The sequence below is a fragment of the Artemia sp. Qi Xiang Cuo genome, chromosome 6 (genome assembly GCF_049724085.1).
Source record: "Artemia sp. Qi Xiang Cuo chromosome 6, ASM4972408v1, whole genome shotgun sequence".
Lineage (NCBI taxonomy): Eukaryota > Metazoa > Arthropoda > Branchiopoda > Anostraca > Artemiidae > Artemia > Artemia sp. Qi Xiang Cuo.
Window position 1 is genome coordinate 46585278 of NC_142799.1, and position 25042 is coordinate 46610319.

Genomic DNA, 25042 nt, shown 5'->3' on the forward strand with positions numbered 1-25042 from the left:
TGAACCGCTTATAGACCTCTCACAGACTCAGGACTTTTCAATTTTTGCTCCTGGATTACTACTGTAAATTGGTCCACTGTGTATCAAACAAATGACGTTGACTACATGACTTTGTCCCTCCAAAATCTATTGAGGAGTAATTATGAATTCCACTTCCCTGAGAAAAAATTTAAAACGTGTTCTACAGTTACGTTACTGAGTCTTTTAAAAAACTTATAAGAAAAAAAAATCAATTTTTTCAAAGCAGGTTGCATTAGTGAGGCTAATAGTCTAAGGAAGTTCCTAAAGAAACAATTAAGAAAAGCAGCTTCTCATTATTATAATAATAAATTCAAAGATCTATATTCTAACAAGCCCAATCAATGGTACAGAAAAATTAAAGAAATATATGGAAAAAGTCCTTCCGAAATTGATTTTCATCTCCCTGAACCCCCTAGTAAGACTGCCAACGATCTGAACTTGTACCTTGCTTCCATCGTGCAAAGTCTCCCCCTTTTCACTGGCTGAAGTCAAACTATTCCTCCCAATACTTCCTTCCCCTTTATTTCTCCCTCTGGTGTTATAAATAAAATTCTTAAGCTTAGAAAATGAAGTATTTGTCCCTTGGACATCCCAGTTGACTTAATTAAAGCCTTTTCGGACAAAATTGCTGAGCCTTTATCAAATATTTTCAACCACATCACAAAATTTGATAAATTCCCAAGTTGCTGGAAACAAGGTTTTGTAACACCTGTCCCTAAAAAATGTGCCAGTCTGACTTTCGCCAACATTCGCCCCATTACGCTCACTTCTGTTTTTTCCAAACTTTATGAAGGTTTCCTCTGTGACTGGCTTAAGGATAAAATTTGTCCGCGTATTGACACCCGGCAGTTTGGTAACTTAAAGAAAATTTCCACCACCCATTACCTTGTGCGCTTAATGCATATCATCGTAAGTAACCTTGATAAACCAAAAGTCTGGCTGAACCTTGTCTTAGTTCATTTCCAAAAAGCTTTTGACCTGGTTGACCACACCACCCTAATTCGTTCACTCCTGGTTAACTTTAAACTTGACCCTCTGTTAGTAAATATTGTTATATCGTTTCTTTCAAATAGATCCCAAGTTGTTAAATACAAAAATATTTTCTCTAACCCCCTCCCAATATATTGTGGAAGTCCTCAAGGAACCTTATTGGGACCACTTTTATTTCTAGTCATGATTAATGATATTGGTAAGGACTTCCCCCATCGGTGGAAATACGTGGATGACTTGACGATCCTCGAAGTATGTCACAGGAATATTAAAAGTGACCCCCTTGAAATTCTATCCCACATTTCAGATGAAGCTAAGAAACTAAATATGAAAGTAAATTCCACTAAATCAAATATAATTACGATAAATTTCTTGAAATCTATTCCCGCCTTCCATGACCCTATACCCCCAGATATTTCTGTGTCTTCCTTTAAATTACTTGGGGTTACAATTTCCTCTAATTTAAAGTGGGATATCCACGTGAAAGATATTGTCCGTAGAGCTAATGTATCCATGTCTCTCCTTAAGCTCTTGAATAAATTTAATATCCCCCTATCCCATTCTTTAAAGATTTATACTTTCTTTGTCCGCCCGCATCTTGAATATGCTTGTCCAGTTTGGCATCCTGGCATCTCCCGTGATGAATCAGATAAAATTGAATCTATTCAAAAAAGAGCCCTAAGAATAATTTTAAAAGAAACTTTGGTACCATATTCACACCTTCTAAAAAAGGCCAAGCTAGAAACTCTTGAGCACAGGAGAGGAACGCTATGTCACTATTTTGCAAAAAATGCAATAATAAACCCTTACACGGAAAAAATTTTCCCCAAAAGACATTCCCCATTCAGAAACCGCCTCCCACGAACTGTTTCTGAACCCATCCCTATCTTGTCCCCCATCCGTTGTTTAACCTCCAGATATGGAAAAACCTTTGTCCCCTTCATTACTGATCAAATAAACCACTAGTTTTTTTTTTTTTTTTTTTTTTTTTTTTTTTTTTTTTTTACTGGTGATACCCATGCTGGTGTCCGTTTGGCTCTTCCGTTCCCTCCCCTTTTTATATAATCTATTTTAAACCTTTTTAACATTATTTTTATATCAATTTTTTTTTTTTTTTTGGTTTTGTTTTAATTTTTGCGTTTTTAACTTTATTAAATTTTACACTTTTTTTTATAATAATTAATGGATTTGCCTTTATGATATTGTTGTTTTTGGCATTGTTTAGCCAGTTTTTTAGTTGTTGTGCTATTTATGTCTTTTTTTATTATATGACCCCGAAATGCGAATTCGGCCCTTCGGGGCTTGTGATAGCCATTTTCTGAGATAAATATCTTATCTTATCTAATCTATTGCTAAGTAATGAATGCATTTAACATTCTTTTTCTGTTCAGCATTTTTATTGTATAAGAGTTACAAAATGGTCTACATCAATGATTGCTAACGTCCTTGACAAGCGCTCCACGGTCTATAGTTTCAAGGAGGCTAAGACTGTAGAAAAAAAATATAGCAATTAAGATGATACGACAAACGTTTAGAAAAAAAAAAATTAAGACTCGAAATAAAGATTTAATTTATCTTAGGAACGCCATTGAATAAAAAACAAACGACTGCTGTGTATCATTTAATTGGCCATCATTTAACACTAAATTATATGAAACCTAGATAATGACCAACTACGAACAAAGACATGCAAACCCAGACTGATATTACCAACAACAGAAAGGACATCTTTTAGTAATACATCACGCCTACTAAACTTTGCCAAACTCAATCTTCTGGTTATTTTAGAAAACACGGACAAAAAAATGTATGTCAGTGGTTACACTTACTAAGCACTTAATTCTAAATTCCATGGTTAAAATACCCTCATTGCTAAACTTATTACAACTGATTATGAGATATATCAAAGAAAAGAACAGTCGTTTGAAACTGGAAAAATATGACCGTACAGTCCCGGACGTTACTAGCCAAAATGATGGGGGGGGGGGCGAGCAAGAGATTTTACCGAATGTCTGGTCATTTTTACCGACTTTTTTTGTCAATAATTAGCACAATGTCCGTTTCAAATGCAATACATAAAATCACTGCAGGAGTCGGTGAAATCGCTGCATTTACCAACCGAGATTCAGATTTCGGTACCTGTCATGCCACTATTTTAATGCTCTTTATTAGACAAATTCGAGAATTTTGGCACAATCTGTAAAATCACGGCAGGAGTCGGTAAAACTGCTACGTTTACCGACCAAAGTTAGAAATTTCTGTAGATGACATGTCAGTATTTTCGTGGTTAGGCCCTGCGTACAGTAATGGTGAAATCGATAGATAATTTTTGGGAAATTTTCGTTTCAGCCATGGTACACATTAAGGTTTTAAATCAATAAATGTCTAGAAATGTCTCATACTTCGTCCATCAATATGGCATGACTGATGGTGACATAGAGTGCATCTAGGTTAAACACTGAAAATACACTAACACGTTTCTGTCTGGAGGGGATGAGCTGTGTTGAAAAGTCTCCTTTTGTTTTTCAAGACCAGTACATCTTTGAAATACCAAGAAATATATAATGAGTTGTTTCGCATCTAACATAGCTGCTTGTTTCAACTTTTAAAAATAATTATTTTAAAGTTAAAAGTTTTACCCATTTTATATTTTCACTTCATTTTCCTTTTATTCAACTTCTTTGGGCCAATGCAAACTAAGGGAAACTAAATTTCTCAATATTATTTCCCATTCCTACTTCCAAGTCCATTAATTTCAATTTTCTATTCCCATGCTGTATAATTCTCCCCACAATTACTCATAAATTACTTCCAGAGGCAGTAAATTTTCTAAGCAAGTATACGAGGTCAAAACCGAAAGAACTCCGATAGAAATGAAAGAAAAAGAAATTGAATTGTGCATAACTATTTATATACGGTATATATATATACATAAAATCTTAACTTCATTTTTTTTTCTCGGAATTAAATACTTATGGACAAAAATTAATTTTCTTTACACCTTTTTGGGTATTGGTGGACTGCGTTACATTTGTGTACATTCATAGTTTGCTTATTATAATAAGAAAGGAGAAAACTTTAAAAGGAGACGAAAAACCTAAAAGTCAAAGGAAAGGAAAAGAAAGGAAAATGAGAAAGGATAAAGAAATATATTTTTGTAAAGTAATAAAACGTCGTGAAGGCAATATGAGATATAAAGTTCAAGAAAGCTGGAATCAGAAAGAGAGAAATGGTTACGCGCCAATAGTCAATTTAATTATTTGCTCTCTCAGTTACTATTAAGTTACAGTAAAACGAGTTTCCTTTTGTACGGTCAGCAAATTATTATCCATGTTTTGACTTTCGGAGCTTAACTAAAGTAAGAGTTGTTATGTATTTAAGTGCCTTAGTTCAAGAATGTTTAAGTTTTAAATGTCGTATCAATTTCGTTTGCATGCACACCGAAAAAAACTTTGGTGCAATGAAGAAAGTTATATATTCCTTCCAAAAAACCCATGCAACTGTTATATAATTTTAATGGTGCATCCTCATTTGCTCTACTGTATTTGTGCTTAGTCGTCAACATTTTCTTGCCACATGTAACAACTATAACGCTGCAACATAAATCATTAAGCATTTTAACTCAATCATATCCAATAGTGAGCTGTAAATGTTTTTCTTTTTGTATTCCTAAATTCGCAGAACCAGGTACTTTTAAGCATCTGATATATCGCTATTCTCTTATTTCCTTCCATCACGAGGTAGTAAATGTCTGTTGAATCTTCTTCCAAAGGAGTCGACAGAGAAATTTTTAGGGAGAACAGCCACAAGAAGATCGTTCCTATAAGAGCACTGTCGAACGTAGCTGTGCTTCAAGTACTCAGTTCTGGGCTTAAGTCAAACTTAAGATGATTGGACAAAGCTGTGCGCCTTAGTGTCTGTCTTGTCGCGTCTGGGGTACACCACGAGAAAGCCTTACAGAAGGAGGTAAATTCAAGTACTTATTGAAACCAGCCATCCACGCTAGTTTCAGAGACTGGAGAGAGAGTCATGGATAAGACTAAACCCACCCATTATCCCTATTCTGGATCTTCTGAAGCAGTGCAAATAGAGTTTTTGGAACACCAGCACACAGAGGTCATCCATATTCAGAAATGGGCTTGATGAAAGACTTGTAAAATGGGATCATCAAAGCTGGGTGGGAAAAAACTTTGGCGTCGAAGAGTAATCATGAGTTTTCTTGCGTAGGAGGTTCTCATTTAATTAAGATGGGTGTTCCAAGACGGATCAGTGGATATGTGAATTCCCAGGAGACAAAGCTTATTGACTCCTTATAATTTCATTTTTGAATATGAAATTGGGATGGGTGCGTAGCACTTTCGACCAGGAGATCAGCAGCTCCTTTGTTTTCGATGCACTGAAATTTTTATTCTTGCAAGGAAATACATGGATTATTTTGATTATCTATAGATAATTTTTGTCGTTGTTGTCTAAGGAACTGCTTTGCTTTGCCTTGCTTTATTCATTTTTAATTTTTTGGTCATTTTCATCTTACTCATTTTGGGGTCATCCCAAAACTGCAGTATTCCTAATGCATTGGGGTATAATGGGGTCAATTTTTTTACGGTCTTTTTTTTCGTTATTTTGTGTCTTTGTGCATATGTTTTGTGACTATTATTCTTCAGTTAAAAATGTAAAAATAAAATACATAAAGATAGAAAATCGTTTAAAAGGATAGAAGTCCTTCAGGTTTTAAATTCTTAGATTGTTTTCTCCTTCGACAAGCAATTTAAGATTTTTTCTATAAGAACTTCCAGACAAAAGTAACAAACTGTCTAAAAACTAAATTTCAAAAAACGTTCTACACGGGATAAACATAAAATAGATATACGTATTATCAGAAATTTAAACAAATACCTCTATAAACAGCGAGAAGATTATATTGGGCTATCTTTTTAGCTTTATATTACGTCCAGTAAAGTGGAGCAGGTGTAATAGACGGTTAAGCTCTAATGGCGATGAGAAAGGGAGCTGTAGACAGTTTGTTTTAACAATTTATTTGCACAATTCTCTAGCTTGCAATTAAAATTGAAAGAGAGAAAAAGAGATAATAAGCCGTTAAGAAATCTTTATTTATAAACGCATCAATAAGTATAGAAGTATTGCGCATTAATACAATGAAAGATAAAGTTTACTTACCGCCTAAAGAGAGACGACGCATGAAAAAAGAAAGAAAAATACACAATTAAAATTGATAGCAATGAAATATTAATATGAACTTAGGATATATCAGATATAATTATGTCGCGCGGAAGGTATCTGAAAATAAAGTAGCTTTTGCATTCTAGAAATAATAGTAACTTAAGCCAGCCATACAAGGGAAACCTTAATTGATATTTCAATTAACCGTTCAATTGCAGACTTACTCAATAAGCATTTGAAAAAGCAAAAATCAAGACATGTTCTGTATTTTAGACACTAGCTAATAAAAATTTTCAAATATGTAGAAAACATATTAGGCACATTTTATAACTTTAGCATAGATCCAAAATGCTGTTTCTAAGCAATAGCCCATGCATATCATTTAAAAAGAAAAAAAGGAATAAAACACAACGATAGATGTCGATAGCATTTACATCCTCAAACAACCTGACCTCCAAAATTTAACAAATAATTTGGTAGGATACAGTATGTAGAATTGTCTGAAAGTCGAGTGAAAGAATAGTTGAATTTGGTGTGCCCCAGGGTTCGGCTCCTTTTTATTCCTAGAGTATATATCAATGACTTAAGCTGTTCCGCAACGAGTTTGATAAATACTGCTCAAGGTTTGTATAATAATTCTAAGTTTATCCTTCCTAATTTTGATCTGGCAGCCGTATTTTAGAGCTTCGGTTACTATTGAGCCGGGGCGCACCTTACTTACAGTTCGTTACCGCGAACTGTTTGATTTCATAAAGGTTTTGAAATAAAGGGCGTATTAGCCCGTTAGCCAACGTTAGCTATAGCATGGCCCAGCGGATTGAATGTTATTGACCTTAGAAGTTTGGTGAAGGTTTTACGTACATTTGTTCAACCAAAAGAAGAAAACATTTATAAAGGAGGTATTCAAAATCCGACCAAAAGAAACCTTCAGCCAAAAGAAGAAAACATTTATAAAGGAGGTATTCAAAGAATATCAGGGTTAGTCGAAACTCATTTTAATTATAAATTATTACATGGTAGTGAAGAGAACAAGAGACAGAAACAAGTGAAAGATAATCTAAAGTCCAAACCGTAGTAAACGAATAAATTCAACAACATTTTGAGGGGAATTCAAAATTGCATTTCCCATTGAATAGCAGATTTTGCCTTATATTTACCTCTCAGTAATCTCAGGAAATCATACTTGAGATTAGTAATCTCAAAAAGTAATCAGTAATCTCAGAAGGGTTCTCTGATATACTGAAACTGATGGAGCGATTTTCATTACGCTCCCCTGGCTTTTGTTGGCGTTTCCCCCCTTTTTCGAAAATCAGGCAAATTTTCTCAGGCTCGTAGCTTTTGATGGGTAACATTAAACTTAAAGAATCTTATATATCTGGAATCAGCATAAAAATCCCATTTTTTTGTAGGCCGCCTAATGTTGTCAAAATTCCGTTTCGTAGAGTTTTGGTTACTATTGAGCTGAGTCACTTATAACTTACAGTCCGTTACCACGAACTGTTTGATACAATAACAACAATGAAAAAATGATCTGTGAAATAATGGCTTTAATCCAAGCAGAAAAATTGCCAAAATAGTTTGTGGAATTAAAATTCAGCCATTTTGCTGTGGCAATACCCATTTTACTGTGGCAGCAAAGACATGAGCTCATTTAATAGAAATAATAAAAAAATGTATGTTATGCATAGATAAGTGGATGAGAGTAAATAAACTTTTATTAAATCAGAATAAATCAGTTTTGTTTTATGTATGATAGGTCTTCAAATTATTACCCTTGGATCACTGATATATAAATGGATAATTATGTAGTAAAGCGTACCAATAATATCAGCTATCTTGGTGTTATTGTTGATGAATGCCTTAGTTTTAAAAATCAGCCAGAAATGTTGGAATGATAAGAAGGTTAAAGAATATATTCCCGAACTAGGCGATGAGATTAATTTGTTGCTCTTTAGTCCACCTATATATGGTATATTGTGTGAGCATATGATCTAGTACGTTTTCAGTTCAATCAAAGCAAATATGTGTGATACAGAACATGGTACTCCGAGTGTTTACTGGATATAGTAAAAGAGCATCAGTTAGATCTCAATATGTACAGTTAAATATTATCCCTCTGTCATGGCTAGGAAAATCATGCATTATTCAAGTATACGTATTGTTCCAAATTAGTTCTTAAGTGTTCCTAAATTTATTTACTTCCGATGAAAAACACAATTATTCTACACAATATGCTAATAAAGTGAGGACACATCAAGTTGTTAGAACTAGATCTTTATTTTCAATCCATCGCATTGGGCTGAATTTTTTGAATAATTTACCCAATTTTCCAAAAAAGTCGGCAAATGTGTGTGATTTCCGTAGAGATCTTAAAACAATTTGTCTCCGATTGTATAATTTTTGAGGAATAGTTAAATTGAATTTCACTCTAAAATTCCCAAAAAGAAAAAAAATTAAAAGGTAACAGATTTTTGAATTCTGTTGGATGAAAACAGTTTTTTTTTTTGTGCTGGTAGGTGGAATGAGTTGTTGTTTAGAAGGGTTGTTGTGACCAGGAGGAGGGCAAGTGTAGATTTTTTTTCTTTGTTTCGTTTCTTCTCTTTTTTTATATTTTATTCCTATGATTAAGGGATTACTACAAGCAAGCGAAAGGTTAAGGAGGGTTAATTGTTCTGTTATATTGTCTTTTTTTTAGTGTTTTCTTTGTGTTTTGTTGTTATTTGTTTTCTTGAATAAACCCTGTTTTTAAATTGAAAATTAAATTCATTAATACTATATAGTATTGAAAATAATAAAGACAAAAAACACATTAAAAGAAAGGTTTAAAGCCTAACAGACCGGGTAAGAAAGAACAAAGACAACTTTAATATATGCTAGTGCGTTGAACAGGGGAAAATAAATTTGAGTCGGAAATATTTCGTATGCATATACAGCTATGCGTCCTTAGATGAGCAAGATAGACAACTGTAGAATACAATGAAAAAATTAAAAAGCTAAAATAAAATACAAAAAGAGAAAGACAGATACTAAAATAACTAAAAATAAGGAATACCTAGGTAAGTTATTAGTCACTAGTCTTCAGTTTTATTTTTAAGGTTTCTCTTTGAACAAGGATTTTTTTTGTCTCATGAAGCACTGGGTTTTAACCTCTAAAGGGTAATGGAGTACCATCCTTTCAACAATATTAGAACAGAACTGATATTGATATTAGAATACCGACTAAACCTTCTCACACCTACACGGACCTCATGAAACATCTGGATAAAGGATTTATCTCTTCATCTCCATTTCCTCAGTAAGTCAGGTTAGTTTACCAATCAGGCTCTCCTTCGAAAACTTAGAGGTTGTAAAGAAGGGAAAAATTCTCATGACTAAAGAAAAGTAATCTAGACAAAAGTCACCAAGAAAAAAACATAGTAAATGCAACATTTTATGCTTCTTATATAGTGTTTTCAGAAGAACATAGTCCCAGACATTTAAGATGCTTTTTGAGGAGCCAATCTCCCCTCCCCCCGTTAAAAAAAATACGGCCCCCAGGGTAAATTTTTAAATTATTTTCTGAATTTCCCTTTGTAAATAATTTTAAGATTTAGAAGTCATCTTCTTTTCTGACAAACTGAATCTAAAACTAAAATAAAATCTAAATTAGATCGGATATGGGTTTTTGCCTTTTCTTTAGCAGAACCAGTTACATAGTCCTTTAACATATATACAATGCAACATAAAACATTAAATGGTACATCTTATATTAGTGTCAACTGAGGATTTCCCTTCAGATTAAAAATTCACTCGAAACCAATACATAATTTTTAGTTAAAATGCTAAGAATAGGAGATTGCTAAGAGAAAAAGTGGGAAAGTGGCGAACCTATCGAATAAATGAGTATAGGAAGGTAATTTTATTCCATTTACGAATGATTCTAACTATTAGTAATTGTTATTTGTTCGATGTTCTAGGAATAATCGTTGGCATCCTGTTCTAGGATGTCTGTTTGTCGAATTAAAATTTGAAACAAGAATTCATAATAAAATCTGTTCCTTTCTTTTTGAAACTTTACGAATCACCTGGGATTTTGGCGATTCTTCTCGGAATACTAAAGGATCCCTGAAACCGTATTCAGGAAATCTGGACAATCTACCAGTAAAATACACAAAATGGAGGTACTGTACCGCCTTTTGATGTCTGACTTCCAACATGCAAAATTTATAAGCAGCCAAGACTTCATTGAAAATAATACAAACCATAAAATTGAGCCATAAAATGAATAAAGAAAAATTTACCATTTCTGCAAGTGCTGATATGACTTTACCCAGTGTTGTAAGGCTTTTGTTAATATTAGCCCCTTCTTTTAACCTTGTTCCTTTCGCTCCAGTCGCATCAGCTCTTTCAGACCCAGCCAAATCAACTAGAGATATTTTGCTCACCTGCAGCAAAATAAGAACAATAAAACAAAGAAAAATAAGATTAAGTTTCATAAAAATACCCATTAATATAGAAAAATCAATCGCAACGCTTTCATTAGCAACTCGTGTGGTTAGCATAAAGAGTGACAGATTAATAGAGCAGCAGCCCTCTATTATATAGGACGCTTTCTGTTCTTTAGAAGCTATTTTGTTACTCTTCACTTTAATTTAAAAAAATACATTTTAGCCAATTCTGTTCGTTTTTACTTTCATATTTCGTGCAATCAAAAGATTAGAGGAGTTCCAACCCCAGCCGTCCCTGGCCTTTTCGCCTAAGCTCAACTTCGCATAACAATGCTTCGAGAATGAAAACCACTCCTAACAACACGACCCCTAAGAGTTTTTAAGGGGGGAAACGAATTGCCAAAATGGCTTTTCAGGCCATAATGATTATATTTATGTAGGAAACACTTCGTTGGGAAGATTTTACTCCAGGGGAGTACTCTCCTCTCCCTCTCCCCCATTTTTGCAGACAAGCTTATGATACGAGTTTGATTATAAAATGAGTCCCGCCATTGGAATAAAAAACTAATACAACATATATAAATGAACTTGTTTTCAACATTAGCAGGGTTGTCATATAAACCAGCCTACCTCACCTTACGATTTTCAACATGGTCCACACTTATCCTGAAGAACCTTCACAGCCACCTAATAGAATAATGCAAATGTAATCTTTTACTTCATAAAAAAACATTCCCCCTACTCCCTCCGTCAATAAACGATGTGCAATAAAGGAATAAGGTGCAACCTTTAGTAATGCTGCATAAACGCTCTACATAATAGCCGTTCATTCTGTTAGGACTGTTAGCATTTAGGGACCAATAAGGCATCACGGTGCAGTATTACTTCTGACCGAGAAGATACGCATATGGCTTTTCAAAAGTTCTAAGCCGATTCGCTACCGCATAATTTTTACTAGGAAACCTTTAGTCCCCACTCGGGCCAGGATTTCTGGTTTCAACGCAAATATCGCCGTTTTGCTTTAATAGGATCCGTGACTTGTAGAATATGTACCTAGCTTTTCCATAATTTTAAATCGATAGTTCTAGCATCTTGACCCAATTTGGTCAAATATTATGTTTTGTGGCATAGATAGCGGAAATTAACACTTTCCTGTGGTACAATCGTTACTAAAAAGTGCACTAGAACTTTCAATTTCAGTTAAAATATGCCCTCTTCCGATATCCTATAGCCGATATCCGACAGAATTTGCCATTGGAAAAATAAACAATCAAATAAACACAAATTAACCCCATCAGGGGTCAACATGCTTTTTGTTTGGCCCTAGGTGGATACCCAAAAAGCATAATCTTGGGCAACATGTCACCTTTCATCCGTAAAACGTGGCCTAGCCATCTTTCGTTATAGCTCTAGAAATTGGGATGGAACTGAATATCCCGTGCAGCTTACAGTTTGGATATACGGTCAGTAAGACGAGTAGGCCTACTTAAAACTATCCTTATAGAATTCGTTTGGAAAACTCTTTACGAATCTTCCTCGGCCTTTCGAAGCGTCCAAGTTTTATAGTCATGCTTGCCCACTGTCATTACCCTGGCTTCCAACATTGCAATCCTATTTTGCAGACATATCTCAGTATTCTTCCAAATTTTATTAAAAAACAAAACAAAAAAAAAAACCTTCGCCTAAGCTATTTTAAGTTTTACATCTTCACTGTATCTGCCAATAACTTATTAATTTCATCTTTACTATTAATACTATCTAGTTAAGTGAAGTTATCCATTTGATTGATTTTCTCATTACCTAACATTACCTCTTAAATTTCATCAATTGCCAGTCTAAGCAACTTAGACTTCTTAACAGTAATTTCTCGCCATATTCTTGCACCATGAACTCTTAGCAACTCCAGTAACTCATCCATTTTGCTAACATTTTTCTTTGACATTCAATCACCCGCGTAACCTAAGTCTAGGAAAATTTTTACCTTCTGATTAGATGCCACGTTCTCCCATAACAATTATGAAGTTCATTAAGACAAAGTTCGTCAAAATGATCCATACAAACGGGGATAGGACACAACTGTGCTTAACTACTGATTTCAAACGGAGCCAACTACCGCCCTCACCTCCTATCTTGTCCGCAGTGAGCACTATAGCACTAATCGCTTTAATCTACTTGTCTGGTATATTATAATCATACATGGATAGTACCTTAATTAAAGTTTTTCTATTAGCTGAGCCAGATGCCTGTTCATCATCTATAAAACTGAGGATTGAAGTGTCTGAGGATTCAGGCACTTCACAATATTAATCGAAGAGGGAAAATTTGGTCGTCACATAATCTCTCTTCATAAAATCACGCTGTTATTCTCTTAAAATTTTATCTTTCTTAGTCTAATAAGTGTCATCACGTTAAGTAATTTGCTCACTATAGAAATCACGCCAATAGCTCTGTAATTACCACACTAACTCGTATCACCTTTCTTATAGAGAGATTTAATTTGTTTTCTAGGTCTTAAAAGGGTTTAATAAAGAGCTTCAATTAAGCTTTTCCTTTCCTAGGCCATGAGGCCTTGTTATCTTTCTGTCCTGTTATTAATGTCTCTGACTCCTCCTCGCAAATTAACCTTCCTTTATTTCCAAATTGTCAAATCTTTTATATTGTTTTCTGTATGAATTGTTACAGCCTTGCCAAAGTTTGACAAATTCTCAAAATGTTCTTTCGATTCCCCTTTAATACTATTCTTATCAGTTATTGAGGCTCCGTTCCTACCTTTAACTGGGGCAAGTCTAGCCTGACTACCTGTTTTCAATTTCTTACATACCTGTTATCCCTTCTTTCTTCTATCAAGATTAAAGCATTTTTGACATATTCCTGACTGTATTTCCAACTTTCCTCACAAAGACATCTTATACTGCTTTGAAAATTATTCTCCTAAATTCATTCGGTCTAAATTCTAATCATCAGATTCAAAACTCTCCCCTTTAATACCCAGTAATTCTTGGAAAGCTCCTCTCATTCAAAGCGCCTTTCTAATTTTCGGTAAAAAATTGACTCTAGACAGTAAAAGACAGTGATGTTTACTTTGATAATCAACAACAGCACTCCTATATACCCTAGTGCACTATATTGAACCTGCCAGTCTTCGATTTACAATGACATAATCAATACGGTTAGCCATATTACCATCATGCGAGGGCCATGTTAACTTATAGGCCATTTTCATTAAAATTGGAGCAGCCTATTATCTTTACTATTGTTGTTCCTTACACCAAATTTCCCTAAGCTAGAATATTATCTATTTCTATTCGTACCAACCTTGGCATCAAACACCCATAATAAAATTATCTTTTGTCTATTTTTCTCTGCAACTGTATGCAAAATTCATCTGAGTCACTACTGTCTCCGTCATTCGGTTCAAAAGGCGCATATACAACTTTGACTGCTCCCTTGGCTTTTTGGTACTATTTTTTTTTTTAATTATTACCAACCTTTTGTGGCCCTGAAAAAAATTTAAGGCATATTCTATGCTTCGCTCAAAAACGATTAATGACTTGAATATCACCAGTTACGACAAAGTTTTCAAATATGAGCTAAAACAATCTAAAATAGTAAAAGCATTTTAACAGTTACTAAAGTATATCATCTCAGAACTCGAAGTTTGGACCCCCAAAAATATCAGCACAAGTGAGACACGGGGTAAGATCTCTTTTTGCTTGATTTTTTTTTTCTTCTTTTTTTTACCGCTGAAATGAACAAGAATATGGACATTTAAGACAAAGAACACTTTTTTCAAACACAGAAACCTCCCCTACCCACAATATTTTTAACAGTGTTCATTGAGTAAAAATATTCTCCTTTGCTTATTAAATCTAGTGAAACAAAGAAAAGTTTATCTTAGGGAAGAGTAGTTCCTAAACGGAGCACACTTTCGCAAATCTTCATCCCGAAGATAAAGAGGCATCGATTGTACTAGCTTTTGCCACCTACTCAAAACTTGTCCCAGTATTTACGTATTTTGGTTGCTATGAGGACCAAATAATAAGTCAAATGTGACGCAGAGAAGCATAAATACAGTCTTGTGGAGCATACGTTCCAATAAATAATTTACTAAAACCGTTTTCAATCGAGCTTTCATAAAGAAGGCTCATAATAAACGAATCTGATCTTGTCCAACTAGATCAAAGAGCATTACATTTTCATGTTCCCGAAAGTAGGACGGTTCCAGACAGAAGTTGCTAAATTACTGATGAAAATACATTTCCAACGGTAATATTACAGAGATAATTGACATCAAATGAGTTAACCAGGGTAAGTCACTTACCAGAGTAAAGAAAAAAAAACTAAAAATACATTAATAGTTCGACATTAACCATATATTCAACTGCAAAAGACCACATCTTTTTTTATAATTGTTTAATTAGTGAGACAGCATAAAACACCAGTCTGTGAAATTTTGTGAAAAAAGAAAAAGAGCGACGGACAACTTTTATCTAAAAAAGTTTTTAAGTAGACGCTGAGAGTCCTATGAGTGCATTTCCCATAGAAGTAGTAAGCTGAGCGAATAATTATAATCTTGGCAAGAGCAGGAATAATATGAAAGATAAAATCGCTCGACAAAGCCCGATAAAACCGACCTTCTACATCATCAAACTGGGAGTATCATTAGCAGATTAGTCCGTCTCCCATTTCTTCTCTGCATTTAGAAATTTGAAGACAAGAATTTCAGAATAATATTTTACAGTTTAACAGACGTAGATTGCCAAAAAACTTCTACTGTAGAAGATACATTTTATAATTTTACGTATATATTTTATCTTTGGTTACATAAAAATACATCACTTCATCTCCTTGGAAGGATGAGACCGACGTCTTGAATGGTTTGACTTTAAAGAACAGAAAAGAAGGAGCAAAATTAGCAGCTTTTCTTTATCGTATTTCCTTCGACATATACTACATTTTATAAAATTGCTCTTGTGTTGGTTACAGAAACTAATAAGAAGCAAAATTCAATCCTGAAGGCGCAGTGAAATAGGTGTAAAATCCCCGAGCAAAAAGTTGAGGAGCAGTTCTAAGAGGCAATAAACTAAGCAAAACAACTTAAATAACAAAAAGAATATGCATTAAACATATTCTGAAGAACATTAATAACTTCCCAATGTTTTAAAGCAGAATAAAGTATGAGTAAATCGCAATACATTTCTTAAATGGAAACCTGACATGGTTTCGCATGCAATACCTTATTTTTGAAAAAGAAATAAAACAAAAAGATGCCAGTCGAATTAAAAGATATATGAATTTCTCAGAATTATATCACTATATAAGACTTACTTTTTCGGTAGATAAGGATGTAACATTATCGTGTCTTTTCTGTGTGAAGATTATGGTAAACACAGCATGGGAACGACTAGAAGTTTCATTCATATTTGTAGCAGCCACTGTCCTAAAATAGAAATAACATATACTTCGCATATTGAGGCGTATGGGGAGTATTATTTACTACAATTAGTAGATATAGTTGCCACCCCTCAACATATATTAAGAACTCCCCTAAAACTCCTTTCCCCAATCTAAAGGGGTTAAGGAATAACCAAAGGCGGATATAGAAAATTTAATTCACTTTTACTGACCAGATTGTAAGAGCAAAACTTCAACTAAAATCAACTTCAACTAAATATCAAAACTTCAACTTCAACTAAATATCATCAACTCATTATCAGCTTGGACTAACTCGTACTTGAGCTTGAACTAGCTTGAATTTGAACTAACTTGAGCTTGAACTAGCTTGAATTTGAACTAACTTGAGCTCGAACTAAATATAAAATAACTAAAAACAAAACAAGTAAAATCACCTCTTTCTTGGGCCAGTGAGACCCAGACCAATCAGGACGAATTCAATGGGCCAAGATTGCCATGATTATTAATTCAATGGGTTTTCACAGTAAATCATGGTTTCATTGGTATATCACGTTCTGGTCTCATGAACTAATTAATCTAAAATTAGTCCATGGACTCATAGTATAACTAAACTATTTATACCATTAGATTTCAAAAGATATCAATGCCATTGAAATGCAGGTGAACGCAGTTTATATACAGGAAAAACAGACATTACTCTGATAATTAGGGCCAGCGGCCAAACACTGCACATACGATACATTTTATTATTATGTTATATATACAGCATAAGCATACACTATTGCTTTGATATCTTATTTTTACTTTACAAATCAAAATAGATTATGCTTCAAATGCCTTTGATGTTTTTACTTTTATACTTGTAATAAACCTGAACATTTATTTTATAACCTGAAATCACCCTGAAATATATCTGCGGATCTCCGGTACATGGAAAAGGAACTGTTTAACGAACAAACAAAAACAGAAAAAAAAACATATAGATGTCCAACAGACCTATCCTGAAATTTTAAAAATACTGTTTCGATATTTGGCGTACCTTGAAACTGTTTGTGATGATGGTGATGGATGTTTGAAAGCAGTGTTACTCTCTTTGAAGAATCGTTTCGTTCAAATGAGCAGTTCGTATCTATTAAGCCACATTTATTACAAACATCCATCGGCTTAAAAATGATAAGTAATCACGAGAAATTTGCGGTTATTACATAAATAATGTTTAATTCTCATGTTTTTTATTCTAAACGCCAAACGTTCTGATTAACCTTGTTTTTAACAAGCAACACTCAGAGAACATTTTCTGATGAAACTAAAGACAGAAAAGCACATGCCCCAAAACGAGTGGTTACCAAAAATTGCTCCGTCGAACATCTGTATAGCCCTTTTCGTCTCTGGCTCAAGAGACCGTGAAGAAAGTTCTGGCAAGCTATCTGAGACTTTAATTTTAAAAAATATTGCTATATAATCATCCCGGGAAATTTTTACAAGGGGGGGGGGGGGTAAATTATGCTTTCTTCTTAGTGAATTAAAGGGTTTGATATTACAATATTCCTTTATAAGTCAACAAAAAATCCATTTTTAGATTACCTGTAGAAAATGACAATACAAAATAGAGCGTTTAGTCATTATTTGGAACGAATATTATGTACTGCCGCAGCTGTAGTCTGTAGAGAGGCGATTAGACCCTGAAAGCAAGCTTTACCGGTCCCTTGTTTGCAAAATTGAATCGAACAAATAGAGCTATGGAGCCGTACGAATCCTTCGTTTATAGCAGTGGTTCCCAACTGATTTCGGGCCATGACCCACCAAGACATTTTTTAAAATCCGGATGCTCTCCTCGTGGCATTTAAATTTTGATTTTCAAAATTTTATGCATAGTCACTGAAGGAAGCTTAACTGGCCATTAACTTGGTATCTATTTTTAGGTCGTCCTCGAGGATTTTTTTTTATTTTAATGAAAAATATTGTCTGAAAACAACACTTTGATAGGTTCCACTGCAACTGAACCCCTTGCTACTGACCCCAGGTGCAACTGAACCACAGTGTTACTGCACCTCCGTGTAACGAAGCTCCCATGCAACTGAACCCTCGTGTTATTTAACCCTCATGCAACTGAACTCCTTTGCAGCTCAACCCCCTGCAACTGAGTCCCTGTTTAACGGAACCCTCTTCAATCTCAAGCTCCGTTAAGCCGAAACTTCCTACAACGGAACCCTCGTACAACTCAACTTCCGTTTAATTGAACCCTCGCACAACTGAACCCCGTAAAACTTAATCCTCGTGCAACTCAGCCCTCACTCAACTTAATATCCATGTAACTCAACCAAATTCAGCTCAACCCTCATTCAACTCAATCTCCGTGTAATTCACTCCTTGTACAACTCGACCCCCATTCTAATCACCCTCAGCGCAATTCAACCCTCATCTAGCTCAATCCTCATCCAACTCAACCCCCGTTTAACCCAAACCTGTCTGACTCAATCCCCATCAAATCAACCACATTCAGCTCAACCCTCCTCTAATCAATAATATAACTACAAAATATAATTGAGCCCATTTTTTCGGATGTGACAAAAGCTAACTCGAATGAAACGGCCTTTATTTGTTGGTTAATTCTTTTGCGTCTTTTCTTTTATACCGCTTCGATGTAAAAATAGCCCCCCCCCCCATCTAAACAACAACAAATAATCCTTCTGTCCTACATATTGGAAAATTAGTAGAGATTTTCATACCCAGGACCCAAACATATTTGAAGGTCATGGTTCCAGCAATAGCTGTACTCTAGTACAGAAAAAGCCCATGACCAAAATCTTAGATATTTATTACCGTTAACGCTGATTCAGGAATGATAGATATTATTTAAATAAATAGTAAAAGCTTATGAAATATTAAAACAAAATTTGCATATTAATTTTGGCAGATTCATTCCGGTTATGAAGGGTTGCCCCCTCCTCAGTACCTTGCTCTTTAACGCTAAAGCTGTTAGCGCTTTTAAAAAAGCTTCCAATTCTAATTAAACGGCCCCCGTGTTTCAATTTTAGTAAACAGTCAAAATTTAGCGTAAAAAGTAAGGTATTAAGGAGGGGGCAACACTTCATATACGTCATATTTTCTGTTCGTTTTTCAAATAATGCAGGTATATCTGGCCCACCCTCTATGAATATACCCCTCCCCTCAGGGAAAACTCCGTGGAAATTTCATCCAGCGTAAAGTGCACCCCCATCAAATTCCCTCCAGACAGTTCCATCCTCGCTGAGAACCATCCCTCCCTGTAAAATTGCTTGCGGACTATTCAGCCGAAAATATCTTCTTAGCATTCTATCATTTGCATAAGACCTTAATTTTTAACAGGTTCTCGATCATTCCAAAAATACCCTCTTCCGTTGAAATTATTTCCCTGAAAACAAAACACGCGGAAAAAATCCCCTGGATAATTCTCGGAACATCTCCACATAGAAAATTTGGCAAAGAGAATGTAAGACAATTAAAAGGAATTTTGTATAGTAATTCTGTCAAAACCCCCCAGTGTGGCATTTCCCCTGGAATATTAACTCCCTAGAAATTTCCCTCCCCATAGATATCCACCCCAAGCACCCCCCCCCCCGAAGAAAATGGCTGTACACTTCTCAATAACAAATACTATATGTAAAAAAAGGGCAAAGTTCATAACTTGCAGCCCTTCCCCCAGGGACTGCGGGGAGTCATTTCACACCTAAAGACATATTTATTAGATTTTTCGACTATGCTGAACAAAATGGCTATCTCAAAACTTTGATTAGGTGACTTTGGGAAAAATGAGCGTAAGAAGGGGCCTAGTTGCCCTCCAATTTTTTTGGTCACTCAAAAAGAGCACTAGAACTTCTAATTTCCGCTCGAATGAGCCCTCTCACGATATTCTAGGACCACTGGGTCGGTACAATCACCCCTAGGAAGAAAAAGAAGAAGAAGAAAAAAAAAACAAAAAAAAAACACGCATTCGCGATCTTTCTTCGGTCGAAAAATACAAAATTCCACATTTTTGCAGATAGCAGCTTAAAACCTCAACAGTAGGTTTTTTGATATGCTGAATCTGATGGTGTGATTTTATTTAAGATTCTATGACTTGTAGGGGGTGTTTCTCCCTTTTTTCGAAAGTAAGGCAAATATTCCCTTTTGATGGGTAAGACTAAACATGATGAAACTTGTATATTTCAAATCAGCATAAAAATCTGATTCTTTTGATGTGTCTATTGGTGTCAAAATCAGAGTTTTTCCGTTTTTTAGAGTTTCGGTTACTATTGAGCCGGATCGCTCCTTACTTACATACAGTTCGTTACCACGAACTGTTTGAAAGGCTTGAAAGCCTATAAGACTTACTACTGAAATCTCCATAATTGAAAATCCTCATAATGTCGTTTAAAATCTCCCTTTTGAATACTCCCCTCTTGAATACTCACTTTTGCAAGAGGAAAGTAAAAAAGTGTTTTGAAAAAAAACTACCAAGGGAAAAAAATTCTCCGAATACAAAGCTGATATGGTAAGGATAGAAGCTATTCATTTTCCTTTCAGCACTAAAATTAATTACGAAAAAGATTTTTGGAAATTACGAAAAAATGCTTGACATCTGAACATGTATTCATTTTCCTGAAATGGATAACCTTTTGAGGTTCTTGGAACTAGTATTTTTTTTTCAACTCCATAAAGGTTTACACTAACTAGTGACTGTTTTGATGTTACTTAACATGCTTCACCCGGTATTCCCAAATAAAAAGACGATTGATTCGCTATTCAAACCTACTTACAAGTATAATAATCGGCACCGTCACAATATTCTTTTAATTGTTTTAAGCAGAAATTTTTGAGCCTGTAAAGCATTGGTTTCTTCCCAATTCCTCTCAATTTTTTTTCAAGTTCTTTCTGACTTTTTTGTATTCCTAGACTAGAGACTACATTCTATTAAAATTTATACCCGACCAGAGAAAAAGCTATTTCTAATCTTAGACCTGATACCCAAATTCAACGGCCCTACCAGCTCCTCATTCACAAAAAAATAGTCATACTATTTGACCAAGTACGGGAAAAGAAATCAAAATCTAGTCATTTAGATGGAAACTTGATGGGGTAATTATTAACATTGCCATGCACCAAAAGATACATACAAGCAGCATCCTGAAAGAGAGGCGTTTTCATTGGCTACCAGTGACAGAAATTGGTTGCAGTCGCGGCTCTGCCGGTTATTTGTCTTTGCTCCAAATTAGTTTAGCTTGCCCAAATGGGTAATATAAGTTAGAAACTCCTAACGAAACAAGAAGCATATTTTGAGCTTTTAATCAGTACTAGTACTAGTTAACTCCGCCATAACTAGTTACAAGCCCATGCTGTATAAGGAGGAGTAGATGACGGGGAAGAGGACTCCTCGGTTAATTAGTTTTCCTTGAATAATCTATAAAGAAATGAATACTCACAAAACTTTTGCGCCTACTACAGCGTCCCCGGTAAGCGACGTGATCACGCTCCCTGGCATGGCGGCGAGGTCGACAAGTGTACAAGCTATGCCTACTACTGCGTCTCCGGTAAGCGATGCGATCCCGCTCCCCAGAATAGCGGTCAGATCGACAAATGTACGATCTATTCCTTGTGAAATAAATTTACAGAAGGATGAATTCCGAGTTTATAGCTGGAATGTGAGATCGGCGAAGCGAGAATCAACAAGGCTAGTGATGGCTATAAAAATGAACCGTTACCAAGCAGACGTTCTTTGTCTATCAGAGACAAGATTGAACGGAGTGTCTGAAGAAACCATACCAGTCCGAGACTCCGACAACTCATACTTATTCCTCAACTCTGTTGCATATGATGGATCCGGTGACCATGGAGTCGGCTTTATGATAGGTCGCCGTGCGCAAAAAGCTCTTCTTGAATGGGATCTAGTGAACCCGAGAATAGCCAGTCTACGACTTAAGGGAAGATTATCCAACATATCTATGATTGCTGTATATGCACGAACAAGAGCGGCAACGGATGCTTATAAGGACTCTTTTTGCACTGATCTGAAGATTACAATGCAGAAATGCCCAAAGAGGGACTTCCTAATTTCTGTGGTTTATTAAAACTCTCGTGTTGGCCCGACAGACTCCATTGCTCACAATATTGTTGGCCTTTTCACTCACGGGCAGTGGTGCTGCAATGGGAATAGACTACTCCAGTTCGCAAGATATCAAAACCTTACCATCACCAACACTATGGTCCAACACAAACCCTCTCAAAGGACAACTTGACACTCAAACGATGGCTCCACAACTGCCCAAAACGACCATACATTGATCCGTCAGCGTTGGCGCTCCTCAGTCATCGATTCCCGAGCTTACAGAGGGGCGTGCAAAGGGTCAAAATTTGGAAGCGATCAGACACTTGTAGGTGCGAAAATACTCCTGAAATTGAGTGCGAGGAAGAGACAACCCCAAAAAAAAGGAAGTTAAACGTGGAGAAACTGAAAATCCTAAACAGTGAGAGAAGGCCTTTGCCTGAAGTTACAAAACCAGTTCGCAAGCCTTACCAACTGTGATGAAGACCCTACCACCGGATAAAAACAAATTCGGAACACAACAGAAAAGGTAGCCGCCGGAATCATTGGCTATGCCCCTGCAAATATGAGGAAAAGTTATTTTTAAGAGAAAGCTGTAAGGCTAATCGAACCTAGACGACCGGCATCAAACACAACAGCCGCAGTAAAAAAGTCATTGTTCGAATAAATTAAACCAATCTTGCGTCAAGACTACCGACAATTATGAGACATGTTTCCTGTAGAGATGGAAAAAGCAGCAAAAAATAATGACACAGCAAGGCTGTGTAGAACCCTCCAAAAAATAACTGGCATCAAGTTAACCATCGCTGGACTCTTAAAAGACACTCAAGGACGTGCGATCCTTGACATGAAAGACGAAGTTGATCATTAGAAGAATCACTTTAAAGATCTTCTTTATTCAAGTACAGATGGGCAAGATGCAACGCCGATAGTGCCACCAACAGCTGAAAGACCACCATATTAAATCGACATAGCACCACCTTCAGCTTCAGAGATATTAAACGCGATGAAACGGCTAAAAAACAATAAGTCTCCTGGAGAAGAAGGTCTCCCTCCCGAGGTCTACAAGGCGTCATCACACGTTGTAACGGAACAACTAGAAACCCTCTTTAGTCTGATATGGGAGAAGAAGACCTTCCCGTCTGATTGGAGGGTGTCAGAAATAACCCCAGTATTTAAAAAGCGGGACAAATGCGACAGCCGCCACTACCGAGGGATATCACTTATGGATACGGCTACCAAAGTATTTGCGATGATTTTGCTTAAAAGGTTTGAGGAAGCAAGGGATGACTGGACACGCAAATATCAGTGATGATACCGAAGAGGGAGAAGTCGTACTAACCAGGGCTTTGCTCTTTACCTTATTCTCCAGCAGTGTAAACGCTGCAATTTCCCCATAAGTATCATATTCCTTGATTTTGTGGCTGCTTTCGACTCTGTAACTCGCAAAAACCTTTGGCGAATCATAATGGAAGATGGTAGGCTAGTAGAATTCATAGAGCTGTTGAAGGCCTACTACAAGCATTGCAAATCGACAGTAAGTGCTGGGCGAAGAAACTGAGCCCTTCAATGTCGAAAGTGGTGTAAAACAAGGGTGCATATTGTCCCCTGTTTTGTTTAACTACTGCATAGACTTGATTCTAGAGAGTGCACTCTCGAGTTTTGATGGTGTTGTTATGGGATTGGGCATTAACGTGTCTGACCTGGACTACGCGGATGACATCGACGCTCTTGCTGCTGATCCAGCAACTGCCCAAGCAATTTTAAATGAAATAGCAAATTTCTCTCAGCTACAGGGTATGAAAATCAACACGGCCAAAACTAAAGTCATGGACCTAAACATGCAGTCTGATTATCAGCTTGTGCTTTACGGACAAGAATTGGAAAAAGTCGACAGCTTTACCCATCTTGGCTCAATAATAGACTCTCGTGGAGGCTGTGACCTTGACATACAGAACAGAATCAACAAAGCCCAAGCCATCTTCTCACAACCCCGCCGCCATCTGTGGACCCGGCGGGAGATCAGCATGAAGACAAAACTTTCTGTTTATAAAGCGGCTGTTAGATCTGTTCTCTTCTATGCAGTCGAAACTTGGCCAATGAAGCCGCTTCATCTCCATGATTTGGAAGTCTTTGACCACCGCTGTCTACGAAAAATTCTTAGGATTCAATACTCCGATAGAATCTCAAATGTTAATGTGCGCCACCGCTGCTGTGACATCGAACCCACTGCCATGATTGTCAAACATAGAAGACTGGGTTGGCTTGGTCATGTCCTTAGAAGACCCAATGACCGCATCATAAAGCAAGTGCTTCTAGCTGTTCCATTGCCAGATTGGCACAGGCGACCTGGCGGTCAATTTAAGAATTGGTGGACAACTGCTAAAAACGACCTCGACCCCATTGGTGGATTTCGAAAGTTTGGCAGAAAGTGGGAGAACTGCTGGCTCCGGTTTGCTGAAGAGCTGGCACATGTTCGCGACAAATGGGAGTCAATCATACGTAGTCTTCTAGATGCCAGGTGAGGCGTCAGCGTCTGGTCCCGCAACAAGTACAAGTACAAGTATGTAGTTCAAACTTACTCTTAGACCTTGGGTTGAGTTCAGTGAAAACAAGGCTTAATTGAAATATGGGTGAGTTACATAAGGGTTAAGTCAAAAGAGCGTTGATTTAAACGGGGATCCAGTTGAACGAGGGTTGAGTTGCATGGAAGTTCTGTTACATGGGTTCAGTTATAAGCATATCCCTTTTATACAATATAAACGGGTTAAATTGTATGGGGGTTCAGTCAAACGAGGGTTCAGTTACATGGGATTGAGTTGCACGGGACCCAGTTAAACGGGGGTTCTGTTGCACGACAGTCCGGTCAAATGGGGTTGGATTTACAAGTGGGTTGAGTTGCACAGGGGTCTAGTTACACAAGGATTCAGTTAAGTAGGTTTGAGTT

At 36.2% G+C, this 25042-nt stretch overlaps 1 protein-coding gene across 1 annotated transcript in view; it reads right to left on the minus strand.

Moving 5' to 3' along the window:
• The window catches only part of unc-104 (kinesin family member unc-104), a 211127-nt gene that overhangs the window by 132211 nt on the left and 53874 nt on the right, over nucleotides 1-25042 (minus strand). Inside the window, exons 5-6 of the mRNA XM_089090220.1 lie at nucleotides 15948-16059; nucleotides 10473-10616 (exon numbers count right to left, since the gene is read on the minus strand). Of these exons, the coding sequence (XP_088946346.1) occupies nucleotides 10473-10616; nucleotides 15948-16059 (256 nt within the window). The remainder of the gene's footprint in view (nucleotides 1-10472; nucleotides 10617-15947; nucleotides 16060-25042) is intronic.